Source organism: Nannobrachium achirus (genome assembly GCF_963921795.1).
Source record: "Nannobrachium achirus genome assembly, chromosome: 22".
Lineage (NCBI taxonomy): Eukaryota > Metazoa > Chordata > Actinopteri > Myctophiformes > Myctophidae > Nannobrachium > Nannobrachium achirus.
Genome location: NC_137829.1, coordinates 35,723,998 through 35,738,673, shown reverse-complemented (window position 1 = coordinate 35,738,673; position 14,676 = coordinate 35,723,998). Strand labels below are relative to the sequence as shown.

Below are 14,676 nucleotides of genomic sequence, written 5' to 3'. Positions count from 1 at the left end.
ATGATGAGTGGCATTACTGGCTGGGGAGGGAACACAGGGAGGGCATTCTTGGACGATTGTTCAAGGATGTCAGAGCATGTTACCAAGTGTAATGGCCCTTTCCCACTGCGCCCGATAACGATAGCGACATGTCGGCGATGGCGTTCACGTCAATTATGACGGCTATATCGTTGTGTTGTGGACGCTGCCATCCACTTCAATTGAAAACTATCGTTATCGGGCGCAGTGGGAAAGCGCCTTAAACCTTAGAACAGTAAAGCGTGACGTAATTTACCCATCCTAAATGGTTCGTCAATTTCTTCCCCCATTCTGAATTCCCCTAGACCCTTTTCATATATTTCATATAAGAACTGTGTTAAAATTATCTCAGCGGTTCGACTCATATGTATATGAACACATTTGTTGCCTTAAAAAAAAAATCTCTTGAGGGTCCAAGTTGCCAAGGTCTCCATAGACTCCATGTAATTCATAGTGCACGGATCATGCACGCCCATGCCTAGATCATGCACCATGTGTGTGCACAATGCTCCCAGCTTTCAAACAAAAGAATCCGATTGGAAATCCGTTCAGGCATTCATGAGATAGCAGCCATTATGTTTTACACTGTTGTGAGCTTGGAGGTCTGCTACCTGAGTTGTATGGGGGTTGTATGGGGGTTAAACATGCAAAATCGCGATCATGCCTAATACATTTCTAGAGGTCCAAAAATGTTTTTTTCTTTTTTGGTCGGGGAACTCTGGGTTGGCAATTGGGGGGTACCATTATAAACTCGGGGAACTCGGGGTTGGCAACCAATGTGTGAAGAATCAACTGTCATTTTGTGTACTTCTTGTAAATAGTTTTTTTATAGTATTGCACTGTCGAACATGTGATTTTTTTTTGTTTGTTTATTGAAAAGCATTACAGCATTTTATAAAGAAATCTCTTTGCCAGCTCACCTGTTTTTTTTGCGTGTTATGTCAAGGTTGGTGGTGGTTGAGGAGGTGTTAATGTAATGAATTTATATTTGTGTTGTATCATGCCTTGGTTATGGTGGGGTTGCTTGCTGGTGCTTGGGGTGGGAACTGGATTTCAGATGCAGTGTGCTGTCCAGGGGAGAAGCAGACTCACGGACACCGGAGAAGCATGCACTGAACACAAATGAACGACACTGGTCATTTTTGAGGCCTGGTTATTTTATCCACCCATGGCCATGATGCCATTTGGTCCCAAAAAAAAAGTACTTATTTTTCAGTAGTTGCACTTACACTGGCTAAATGCAAGGCACATAATTATTCTGGTTACAGGGTAAACACTTAGTAATTACCAGGTAAGGTCATGGAATTGATCACGCTTTACTTTACAGTACAAACCAACAGTAACTACTGGGTAATTTCCCTGTAAATACTTTTTGTAGTTATTGGGTTAATACTGAGTAATTACCAGGTAAGGTCATGGAATTGATCACGCTTTACTTTACAGTACAAACCAACAGTAACTACTGGGTAATTTCCCTGTAAATACTTTTTGGAGTTATTGGGTAAATACCAGGTAAGTACCTTTGTATATGCACAGATTATAATGGGTTACCTATCAAGGTAAGGACCAGGTAAATAACATGATAGTTAACATGAAATTAAACGGTAATTACCTAGTAATTTCTAAGAAAATACATAGGAATTACCTAGACATTAATAGGTATATTACATGGTAGTTACCATGTAATTATATAGTAATTGCATAAGCAACTACTCATAAATTCCTGGTAGTATCAAAGAAAATACCTGGTAAATACCAGGCAATATACCGTGTAATTACTATGTGTATTACCAGGTAGTTACACTATAATTACATGCTAAATACATAATAAAATACTTATAATTACCTTGTAGTATACAAGAAAATACCAGGTAACTACCGGGTAATAAACCTAGTAATTGCTAAGTGTATTACCAGGTAGTTACACTATAATTACATGCTAAATACATAATAAAATACTTATAATTACCTAATAATTACCTTGTAGTATACAAGAAAATACCAGGTAACTACCGGGTAATAAACCTAGTAATTGCTAAGTGTATTACCAGGTAGTTACAGTATAATTACATGCTAAATACATAATAAAATACTTATAATTACCTAATAATTACCTTGTAGTATCTAAGAAAATACCAGGGAACTACCGGGTAATAAACTAAGTAATTGCTAAGTGTATTACCAGGTAGTTACTATGGAATTACCAGGTACATGCTTTAAATTACCTAGTAATTACCTGGTAGTTCTCAGGAATGTATCTGGGAATTACCAGGTAACACCAGGTAATTACTATGTAAAATACATTGTAATTACCTTGTACTTACCTAGTTATTACTCAGTAAATACGGGGTGGTTACCAAGTAATTACCTTGTAATTACGTGGTAACTACCATGTAATTACTGTACCGGAAAGTAAAGGGTTACCAAAATCACTGATCTTCAAGGTAACGACTTATTGAGAATCTTGCCAAAATAGCGACACCAGATTGAAAGTGGTTAATGTTATTTGTGAGTGACCATGTCCCAACGTCCTGATCCTAGATGGATCTACACATAAAACGTATGGTAAAGGCTATACCATACATTTCCATATGTTGATTAGTGTTATCCTATACTATAGGTTGGATAACAGTAATCAACGGATTAAATCTAGGAACTGGGTGTTTCCATTGATCAATGAGATTGTTTCAGATGAGATTGGGATTTGGAGATGCAATCCCAGATCCACAAAAAGACCACATCTGGAATAGTCCATACCTGGATCCAGATGATCCAATCTGATAACATTTTAAAAACCTCCTTTGATCAGTCTGATCATGAAGGGAGAAATCTGTACAATTCTGATCCAAATTTAAGGTTGGGCATAAATATAGATACAGGTACAAATTTAAAACGAATTCCAAAATACACAATTACACATGACAAAAATGTGGACAAATTAGTTTATTTCAGTTTAAAAAGGTGAAATTATTTCCATATGAAACATTTTAAATCTCAAGGTGAAAGAATACATACATCGCAAAATAGCCATTCTTCTCTCTGAGCGGTAATGACTAGACATAGTGATAGTAACTTATTGTAAAACTACTGCATGAGCCTTATAGACTGTGAAATACGGTCGAATGGAAGGAAGGGTCTTCTTCACTTTTACAGGCGAATCCATCCCAAAAAGTGGACACTGTTTCTTTGAGATGATTAAAATGACTTTCTGCCTTGGAGTTGGACTAAAGCCCATGGCTTTAAAAGCGCATGGCTTTAAAAGCGCATGGCACACGGCCCAACCCATGCAGCCACCAGGATGTTCCTTTCATGTCACTCTGTCCACCAGAGAGGGATGAAAGCATAGATATAAAAAGCTAGATGCCTCTTCCTCCGCTGCAGTTCATTGGAGCGACTGGTAAAAAAGGATAGGCTGAAGTGCAGAAGTGTGAAAGGCACGCTGCCACTCATAGTGACTGCTGGCCAATCACAGTGTGTCTTTTCCGGGACTTAAATTCAATCCAAAGGAGCTTTACTGGCATGAGGAGACAAATGTTTATTTTTACGTTGCCAAAGCAAGAGCCTCTGGGAAAGAGCTTCTGATGGTCTACCGAACTTCCGTTTCTGTGACACACATGGAAGAATTCTGTAAAAATTAACTATCCTTTTTTACCAACGCCCCAGAGTCAGAGGAGGCGTCTATCTTTCTATGGCTGAAAGCGTGGCATCGTCTTGGTTCTACTTTACTGGAATAAGACTGTGAAGAGCTATGAACCCAGCAGTATCAGTGCATCCATGACTCGCAGAGTTTTTGTTACAGAAACCGGTAGTCTTGATTGTAAGGGACACAAAACGACTGCTTTGACATAAAGGATTAACAGGGTGTAATATAAAGGGACAACAAAATTGACATGACAAAGAGAACAGAATAATCAAGAACCTACAGCATGAAGCAATTATAAAGAGTCAAGGAGATTCTGAAAGGATGTGGTTATTGATTAGTTACTTCACTGTGATTATTTCAGTTAATGAATGACTAATGTTAATCATGTCAACTTTTAATGCTAACCCAATATGGGCAACTTCATAAGAAAGGTTTTATGCACATTGCATATTCACACGCACGCACACATACAAACACATAGAAAACAGCAATCAGGCTACCTTGTAATTTTGTCCTGTACAAAACAGCTAGCCAGCACTTTGAAATATAAGGACAAATACTATTTAAATCAGAATGAAAAGGTATGGAGAATTATGTCCTTGGTAAAAAAAAAAAAAACAACATCTGCTGTATCTATTTTAAGACCAACTAGATTGGTAGAATAGGACAAAACAAACAGTGGATAGTTACCTGCCATGAGAAGCAGTAAAGCTTTTTTTTCTGCTTTTTTTCATGAAATTATCTTGACCCACTACCAATGGAAAAATACCTTTATATTCAACTATAAAGTCCCCTCTACAGTATATCATTATTATTCAATGGCACATTTCGTAGAAGTACATAAAGTAACAGTGACCACTCTTAAAAACAGCCCACACAGCTTCCCAAAGCCCAGCCGTACACACTGGGACACAATTTAGTTATTGCATCATATTCATCTGAAAAGTTCATGATTGCTGCCTCAACAACACGCACAGCAGAAAGGAAAATATACAAGAAATATATATTACTTTACCATTCCATACCATATAGTTTCATGTCGTAAAATACCACCTGTGTCACTAACTCATTACACGGCTTTGTTGATCACTCCATTCTGATTGATCTGTCAAGGAATTCCGCAGTCCATTTTAGCAAAACAGCAAAACGCTGCTCTGCTTCCATTGACAAGGCTATGCTTAGTAAGCTAATAAATTCATTTCAAAATCAATATTTCATTATCAAAGTATCGAACTTTGTGACCGTGTAATAAGCCAGATTACATAATTACCTATTGCAGAACAAAACGTTTTATTGTGGCAAGGTACCGCGCTGACTCACCATTGTAGCAGTTCCCTCGCCCTTCATTTGGTCTGTGTGAGCAGTGCAGGTTTCCCTCCAAACAGTTCCTCGCATAGTAAGGGAAAGTTAGCCTCATGCTGGACCAATCTGGGAACTAAATCATTTCCAATATCTTTCTCCACAGATGTGTTCATAAAGGTGTCTACTATCACCTCTGAACTTTCTCAATCACAACTCCCTCTGGAAACTGTGTGGGAGCCAATCAAAGTTGGGGGTATCCTGAGGGCCTGGGATTAAAGGGTGGAAAATTTAAAATGTGTCAATATGAGCGTATGAGATGTGTAATTAGGGTATTTTTGGGCTGCTGAATCCATTCCAACCATTAGTTATCAGTAAAAATGACTCCTTGGCCATAAAATAAGCCACGCTTACTTTTGTATGTCCATGAGACATAATATTTGCAATAAAAAAATGGTTGGAGTAGGGTTTGAATTCATGAAAACAATTCAAGATCAGGTGGGTAAGCGCACATCATGACACACAGGATAACATGATACAATCTGACAAGGAACACTCAAACACAGGGTTTAAAGCATAGGGACTAACAGGACACAGGTGAACTCGAATGACATGATTGGCTAAGCCTTAGCAGAATTAGGCCTATTCTATGGCCAAGGAGTCATTTTAACTGAAAACAAATGGTTGGAATGGATTCAGCAGCCCAAAAATACCCTAATTACACACCCCATACGCTCATATTGGCAATTTCTTTTTCCCTTTAATCCCAGGCTCAGGGTATCCCGATACCCCCAACTTTGATTGGCTCCCACAACGTTTCCAGAGGGAGTTGTGATTGAGAAAGTTCAGAGGTGATAGTTGACACCTTTATGAACACATCTGTGAAGAAAGATATTGGAAATGATTTAGTTCCCAGATTGGTCCAGCAAGAGGCTAACGTCTCTTACTAGCAGGGAAGAAGAAACATCCAACGGGTGGGACTGCTACGATGGCTGGTCAACACCATGCATTGTTACTGCCATTCCTCTCTGACATAAAGTATTCTTAAGATCCTACGCTGCATTGTTTTTCAGTTTTTTTTTTTTTACTTGTGCTACAGAAACAAGATCTTTGTGACGTTTCATCTATCTCTACCTCATCTCAATGCAGCCATATTAATTATTGCTCTCCGCTCTATGTTAATTTACAGTTATTACAGTGTTAAGGCTTAGACAGTGTCACAGGACTGCACTGTCAAACGGGGAGGTCTCAACACGCGTATATCGGTCAAAGGGCACATATCCTGTTTTGAGGTCAACTCAAATGTAAATGTAATGTGAGTACCTGAGACGAATAACAGTCTAAGTCCATATTTCTTTTATTTTTATATATATATATATATATATATATGTTACAGTATGTTCAAGAAACCAGTAAAAGTTGTCAAGGAGCACTCGTTTTGACGTTCACCACACACTAATCACCACCAGATGGCGACGTCAGCCACTGCTCTGCCATTCACCAGAGTGTATATAAGAGAGTTACGTCACGCTTTGAACTCGCCGCAGACCGGAAGTGTTTACTCTTTATTTACTAGCCTAGCCTAGCCTAGCCTAGCCTAGCCTAGCCATTAGCTCCATTGTAGTCACTTGGACAGGGCGTTTAACGTGCGCTTGCCCAGGCCTTACGGCCTGGGCATAAATATAACGATTGCATTCACCACGGCTTCGTAACTCGCGCGGCGCTCCGCCGGCCGCGCGGCCCTGGCCCGCTCTTCGCGGCCACTCGCGCCTGCGGCGCTCGGGGGCGAAGAGCAGGACCAAGGTCCGCTGGCCTTCGCGCCGCTTGGGGCTTCGTGGACCCAGGGGGGCCTCGTAACTCGTTTGGGCTTCGTGGATACAGGGGGGCTTCGGTAGCCGCTCGCAGTGTCGTGGACAATAGAGCGGCGCACCGCCTGGAGTACGTTGTTGTGGCGACCGCTTGCTCCGCCCCGTGCCGCACCACGAGTGCTCCGCGTCTCGAATGTGCTGTTTCTCTAATATACTATGACATATATATATATATATATATATATATATATTATGTATATGTATATGTATATGTATATGTATATATGTATATGTATATATGTATATATATATATATATATATTGATTTACCAGACTGTAAACCACAAACTAGTCATTTTAATCTGTTAAATTGTTAATGCACTCACCCCTCATTTTGTTCAATTGTCTGTTTTAACGTTATCTGCTCCCTTTGTCTGCTGAATATTGCTGAATACGGACTGTTGTTCCACAAACTGCTGGAGTTTTTCCACTTTCCAGAAGTATTATGTCTTATAATTCCTAAAATAAACGCATCCAAGTAAAAAAATCTAATTCAACAAAATGAGGGGGGAGTGCATTAAGAATTTAACAGATTAAAAACTTCTAGTTTGTGGTTTACAGTCTGGTAAATCAAAAAATATATCTATATTAAACATTTTAATAGACTGTTTTTCGTCTCTCAGTTGTACATTTTAGGATGTTCTGATAAAAGGTGCATCGTGGAATCGCATTATCCTGACATGGCCAAACAAAAGGACTACAGTTTAACAGAGTCAAGTATTTTTCTTTTCATATTCATTTTGGAGTGCTGTGTTTCTCTTGGAGTGCTTGCATATGGATGTATGAGAAAGTGGGCCCCCCACTTCCTGTCGCCAGACGAGTCGTGTCATCATATTGCCCAAATAAAAAGCCATCGGGCGTAGCACAAACTACCAGCTCAGTGCACCAGAGATATGGGGGTGGGGGAGTGCAGAAATGATGGGCATTGTATATGGTCTTCAACTCAACAGTGAAATCATTGCAATAGGAAAAAAAATAAAAACAGCAACTGCGGTGTCTCCAGCACCGCTTGCGTTTCATCTAAGCTCCAAAACCCTCTTTATGTTAAGGAATGACCAACTTGCTCAGCAAACAAATGGTCTCTACAACCTTTTGGATACTTTTTGTTGTACTTATGCAAGGAGTTTAGGGGCATTGTCAGGTGAACTCATTATAATGCATGGAATTCTTGGATTTTTTCCCGGATAAGGAAGATTAAAAAAAGTACCGCTAGTTGCTGTGTTAAAGTTAATACAGTGAATTCTTTGTGAACATTTCTCGTTATCCATCCCAGGAATGGGAATTTTTACCCTGAAATCTTCCTTTCCTCGTCCTGCATTCTGTGTGCGGGCCAGTGAGAACACTGACCACTAGGCGTCGGTGTTGCCGTTCTCCTCTGGCTGGAGCTGCTCCTTCTCTGTGCAGTCCTCCTGCGGGGGACGCACCCTCTTGAAGAAACCCATCTAGAGAAGAAGAGGAGAGAGGTGTACACAGGCGTTCTGTTCATTTATCCATTTATGGCTCCAGTTAGGGGTGGGCGATATGGTGATAATTATCGTTGAGACGATACAATGTCTCCACGATATGCCTTTTCAGAGGTATCGTATCGTGATACAATTGAGGGAGCCTTGTAAAAACAATCATGTTTAATCGTTAATACAGAGATTCATTGCAGAATTCAATTTAAACCTGCATTTTGGTCTAAATCAGTAAATCTCAAACTTTAAAATGTCAAGGTCTCCACTTAACTCTGACAGTATACAAATGAAACCAAATGGACCCGTAAGGGTCCATTTAGTTTCATTTGTATACTGTCAGAGTTACTTGTAAAGTTCAATTTAGACCTCCCAAAGGGAACCCAGAGAGTCTAGTTTTTGTCAAGTAACTTGAAAAATAACCATAAAAATCAACGTTAAAAAGAATTGTGATAAAATCGTGTATCATGATACAGCTTTGGTAAAATATTGTGATATTGTATTTTTCCATATCGCCAGTCCGATAAAATTAAGGCAGAGGTTGGACAAAATTGTAAAGTTCTAACTTTGTCATGATGCTGAATCCATTGCAAGCATTTGTTTTGCACAAAAAACATTCATTGGCCCCAGAAAACGCCAACAAAAGATGATTCTTTTGATGACTCATCACTTTTCATCACTAAACCATCATTTTCTGGGGCCATTTTTAGCCCAAGGAATGTTTTTTGTGCAAAACAAATGCTTGCAATGGATTCAGCATCATGACAAACCCCTAGTTAGACCCCTCACATCCTACTTAAAGCTGATTTTTTTTTTCTTTTTCTGGGTATTTTCCTCCTGTATAGAAAGTCGATGGGAGACCAACTTGATTTGGCCACTGTGGGTATTTGCAGTGAGCAGATCATGGTAGATTTTTTTAATCCTGGCTAGTAGACCTAATTTCCAAACAGAATCAGTTGAAAAACTAAATAATACAATTTTGTCCAACCTGAGTGTATTTTTTCCCTAGATTTACCCTAGCTCCAATAGGGGGCGGCCATAGCTGAGTGGTAAGTGAGCCCCCCTGCATGGGGAATCAAAGCCCCTGGTTGTCGCAGGTACGATTCCAGGCCAGGCCAGCAATGTGTCGAAGTGTGCCTGAGCAAGACACCTAACCCCTAACTGCTCCCCCCTCCGCGCTCCTCTGTGAGCAACACTCAGCTGGGTGAAGCTGAAAACTGAAGTTACCCCTTGGGATAAGCTAGGTGTGTAATACATTGTTTCTCAACCAGGTCCCCAGCTAAATTATGGAGAGTTGGTAACCAAAAGGACCCTTATAGATCTTTAACTCTTGAGTGTAAATGAGTTAAAACGTATTGTTAAAAACCTGCATTACTTAATTTATAAGAAGTCTATACAATTAGACAATGTAGAAGAGTTGTTATATTCTCTCTCCTATGCCACATCAGTACAGCATGGAATTGTGGACGAAATCTTATCCAACGATAACAAAATATTACAGACCTTGATATAAAAAGGGTTGAAAACCACTGCTCTAATAAGTTCACTGAACACAGGACTTACCTTGTACATGATGAAGATGAGAAGGGCCAGTAGCAGGAGTCCTGCCAGTACTGCCAGTGCCACCACCCAGCCTGGTACTGGTTGAGGGGTCTCAGTCAACCACACCACTGACACACTCACCTACAACAAAAACAACAGCCATTAAGACCTGAGGCTGATTCTACAAAATGTCTTCTAAATCAGGGGTCTTCAATGTTTTCAGACCAAGGACCCCTTAGTTGAGAGAGAGATGAAGCAGGGACCCCCCACAATCTGTTCATAGATTCCATATAGTTTCATCGTTTGACAGCACAGTCATCAGTGTATTTTGGATTCATGTAAGTTTTTGAAAAACATGTTTCTATGTCAGTGATTCTCAAACATTTTCACGTCCAAGGACCCCCGAAATGACATGTATTTGGCCACCGAACCCCATCTCAAAATATTATTTATCAAGGACCCCCCAGAAGCAAAGATATCAGTTACAAATGTTCGCTTTAAGAAAGATTACAGATTTGCACACATTTTCATGATTTTTCAAAAATAGCAGTTCTAAAAGCTCATAGCACGGCACTTGTGTATGACATGTACTGTACAACAGTGGTGTGCGTGTGCGTGTCTTACAATAGTATCGTTGGTTGGCAGGTCATACTTGAGGTTCTTGTAAGGCACCTCTATGACGCTGAAGGAGGCTGCAGACCTCACCACATAGGAATGATTCTGATTCTCAGGCTGAAACACACATCAGACACACCCATAAGATCCATGTGAAACACAAATACAGTTCACAGAAAGTTTGGTAGTAAATATCTGAAATGTTTCTCTTTTGTGACCCCAGGAGTCCTCTGTGTGCGTGCATGCGTGCGTGCGTACCTTGAGGAAGTTTCCAACATCCAATCTGGAGTAAATGAAAAGGGTGGCACTCTGACTCTTCTCCAGACGCCCCACCTGACAACGCAGCTTCAAACACTGTGCTGTTAAACAATCCTACGTACACAACCCAAAACAAGCTCACATCAGTACACATATAAATAGAAATCGACACATGCATGAGACACACACATTTTGTGTGCCATGTAACACTGACAGTACCAGTGTCAGCAGGTTGTCCTGTAAGTCCTGTGGCTCTAGCTCCCTCTTGTGGACATGGTTGCGGTTGCGTCCCTCCGTCCCCCTCTCCCTCTCCCTTGTGGGCGTGCTGGTGTTCCTCTCAGCAGACACAGGGTTCTACATGGACAGAGACAGAGGTTTACATGGAAAGCTTCTGGACTTCTGGACCAAAGGTTCTCTTTAGAGCCAAAGTGAAGCTGTTTCATAAAGTAAAACATTTAAAACAACACTCAAGTGCCCATCTCTAACCAATGAAAATTGTAGTGTATTTAAAAAAAAGGGGAAAAAAAGTATAATGGATTTCATCGATTCGTTTAATCAAGTGTTGCACCCCGACACCGAGCTACTGTAGCGTCGATGTGTCCTTGAGCAAGACACTGAACCCCTAATTGCTCCCGATGAGCAGGTTGGTGCCTTGCATGATTTCCGCTGCCGCCTGTGTATGAATGGGTGAATGTATATGCATGCACATTGTAATGCGCCTTGGATGAAGCCGCAACATAAATGCAACGTTTACTATGTGAGTGTGATGCGTTACTCACAGACACGTTGAGCGGGTTGATCTCCATGTCCGTGGTGCAGTTGATGGGTCCGTCCGTCTCCAAAGAGGTGATGTAGAGCAGGGAGCCGTTGCTGAAGCGATAGGGCCAGTCCACGTCCAGCACTGCCTTACTGAATGTACTGGGACCACTGTTGTGGAGCTGCACACACACACAGAGAGCGAATGTTCTCAAACTTTTATTTTATTTTCAAAGGACCCCCAGTTTGGTATGCATTAGAGCAGTGGTTCCCAAACCTTTTAGCTCGAGACCCAATAGAGACGTTTGCCCGGGACCCAACCAAACTATTGAAAACAGCAGATCTATCGGCTACTTTCACTACTTCTTAGGCATTTGTTTTCTAATTTATGTCATTTCTTACCTCATAAACGTGCATTATCTGTGGGCCTATATCGTCTCCAACTGCTGGAGGGGTTTTGGGTTTCCAGTTAGCAATGGGCAGCAACACCTGGTCTGGAAACGACCCGCTGGGGACACAAGAGAACATAGGATAAACAGGAGGCTTCCATCAAACTTGTGATATACAGTACAATGATATATACAGTATATGACATATTGTGCAGCCTTACTATCCAGCATATATTTTCAAGGAACGCTTATCAAGTGACCTTTAAAATAAGATCAACCTGTAAAAATGATTCAAATGAGTGTCTATGTGCATGTCTATATGTACACGTGTGTTCAGTATACCCTCTGAAGTTGACTTTGACCATGACAGCCAGTTTGGTGACGCTGGACACTTGAGGACTGCTGTTGTTGAACTCGTTGGAACTGAAACACAAACAACCAACAAGGTTATAGGAAGGATGGTCCAGTATTAACCTCCCTGACATGAAGGAATTCTACAGGATAGCAAATTAATTCATCCACTTGTACCCAAATTGGTTACATTTGTATAATCTCTGAGTTAAATTAACACTGAAGGTGTTACTGTCTATGGATAAATTCAAAATGTGCTTCCTTCAAGCTCTCCTTCGCATCCCCTTTAACATTTAAGTACATCAAGCCGCTTCATGTTACAGAAAGAGACAATGGGGTCCTGACCTAATGGCGGCCTCACACTAGCCACAATCGGGGCATTTAATTACCCTCCCGATAATCGGGCTGCCTCCGACTGAATCGGGGCCAACTATCGGGCATGAATGTCGTCTAGCGTGAGGGCTCAAAGATCCAATCTGAGCCCTGCCGAGTGGCTCGGAGGACGATTGGGGCCAGCCCGACTCTTTTCAGAAATGTTTTATATATATTTTTTCATTAATGTGTTTGTGTGTGCGTGCGTGTGTGTGTGTCTGTGTTGCAAGTCGAAGCTCTGAGAACAGCCCCTGTGACATTTTGTATTCATTATATAAATGTATATTATGTATTATTGCTTTGTTCAGGCCCGACTCAATCTGGATAGAATCCTGTACAGAGCACCCGACTTTCCAAAACGGCTAGTGTGAGCGTGTTTAGATTATCTGGTCAGAGAATCTTAAACAATTATCCTGTAGTGCTGAATGCTACCCGATTCCATCGCACCCGATTATCTGCTAATGTAAGGCCAGCTTAACACTTTGTAAGCCGGTCGCACTTGCCCGTACTTGTCCGGACCACCCAATGCGCCGCTCGTACTTTCCCGTAATTTATGAAATTAATTATATATTTTTTTTAAATACAGTCGCCGGTCGTGCTCTGTCTCTTTAAGAGAGCTCCTGAGACGTGATCGCGTCAGAGACGTGATGACGTCATCTGCTAGGGAGCAACTGGGGTCCACGGGCGGCCATTACGTGCCCTTGTATTGTGTATGCAGCCAGTTGGCCAGCGCGTCTCCTCATCATTTTCGATCAGACGACAGACGAAATCAAGGCTTCGGAATGAGTGGATTGCATTGGATTAGATCGATGTGCGTGCAACGAGGACGTAATGTACTTTCGAGCGCTGTTTTTTCTCGCGGATTACCCCATCTCGCTCCATGCAAAATGAACGGAGGATAACAGCCTTCAGCAGCATATAAGTAGGTGACCAAAAAATGTTCTTCACGCACGTTTTGCTGGCTTGCACTGAGCGACCCGAGCGCGTTGTTTATCATTTGGTGCATTGCTTTTTTAAGACATGTTTATAAATAAATAGCAGATTGCACGGCAGTACCTCTGCACCCCTGTTTTTAAGGGGCCCCTTTTGGCTGGCAAAGGGGCAAATGGTACAGAAAGGCTACTAAAGCAATAACCTTGAAAATTGCTTTTACAGTACAACTGAGACCAGGATATGATGTTAGATTGGTGAAATGTCACACACAGCCACAGGGTGGAGCTGTTGCCCTCCAGAGGACTGTGAGGAATTTGAACTTGGATCACAAGTCTCTGGGTTTTCCAACAAACACAGAATTATAAGTGCATTAGTGTGCCGATTAAGTTTTGACTCTTGGCTAAGTGTATGTTGTGTAATGCATGTTCCACTTGTCTGTCTGTCTGAATGTGTGTTCTGCAAGACTGCAACACATCACAATGCCACACATTGAGAGCTTGTAGATCGTCTATTTTTGCACGACAGGGTTGTACAACTAAGTAAGTATTAAGTAGCTTTTAAAGGGATATTTCTCTTTCAAAACATCTTTTTGTCATTTTATCGTCTAATCAGGCTTTTGGGAACACCCAGGACAGTTTTTGAATTTCTTTGTTCAGTATTTAGATATTTGATATTCATTTCCCACATTTTGCCCCCTTCCAGGATCTTCCTATACAAACTCATTATAACTTCAAACTAAATTTTAACCATGATAGAATCAATGAAAACAACTTTTTTCTGGGGACCCATACTACCCTTCGAATACGTGAACAGGCCGTGTTTTTTCGATAACTGTTTTCATTTATTTTTTATAATCTTTTATTGTATTTAATCATTTTAATTTCCCCCCCAAATTAATAGAAATCAATGAAAAATGTTATCGAAAAAACACGGCCTGCTCACGTATTCGGAGGGTGTCAGGAGTCACCAGAAAAAAGGACAGGTGTTTTAATTGAATCTATCGTGGTTAAAATGGAGTTTGAAGTTATAATGGGTTTGTATAGGAAGGTCCTGGAAGGGGGAAAATGGGTGGACATGAATATCAAATATCTAAATACTGAAAGAAGAAATTCAAAAACTGTCCTGGGTGTTCCCAAAAGCCTGATTAGACGATAAAATGACAAAAAGTTTTTTTGAAA

The 14,676-nt window shown here is 40.8% G+C and overlaps 1 protein-coding gene across 1 annotated transcript in view; it reads right to left on the bottom strand.

Annotated features, from left to right (window-relative positions):
* Positions 1-7,121: 7,121 nt before the first annotated feature.
* The window catches only part of itgav (integrin, alpha V), a 64,816-nt gene continuing 57,261 nt past the window's right edge, over positions 7,122-14,676 (bottom strand). The window contains exons 25-32 of the mRNA XM_080753751.1: positions 12,185-12,265; positions 11,856-11,961; positions 11,477-11,635; positions 10,917-11,051; positions 10,698-10,811; positions 10,449-10,556; positions 9,846-9,965; positions 7,122-8,270 (exon numbers count right to left, since the gene is read on the bottom strand). Coding sequence (XP_080609877.1) covers positions 8,178-8,270; positions 9,846-9,965; positions 10,449-10,556; positions 10,698-10,811; positions 10,917-11,051; positions 11,477-11,635; positions 11,856-11,961; positions 12,185-12,265 — 916 coding nt within the window. The 3' untranslated portion in view covers positions 7,122-8,177. The remainder of the gene's footprint in view (positions 8,271-9,845; positions 9,966-10,448; positions 10,557-10,697; positions 10,812-10,916; positions 11,052-11,476; positions 11,636-11,855; positions 11,962-12,184; positions 12,266-14,676) is intronic.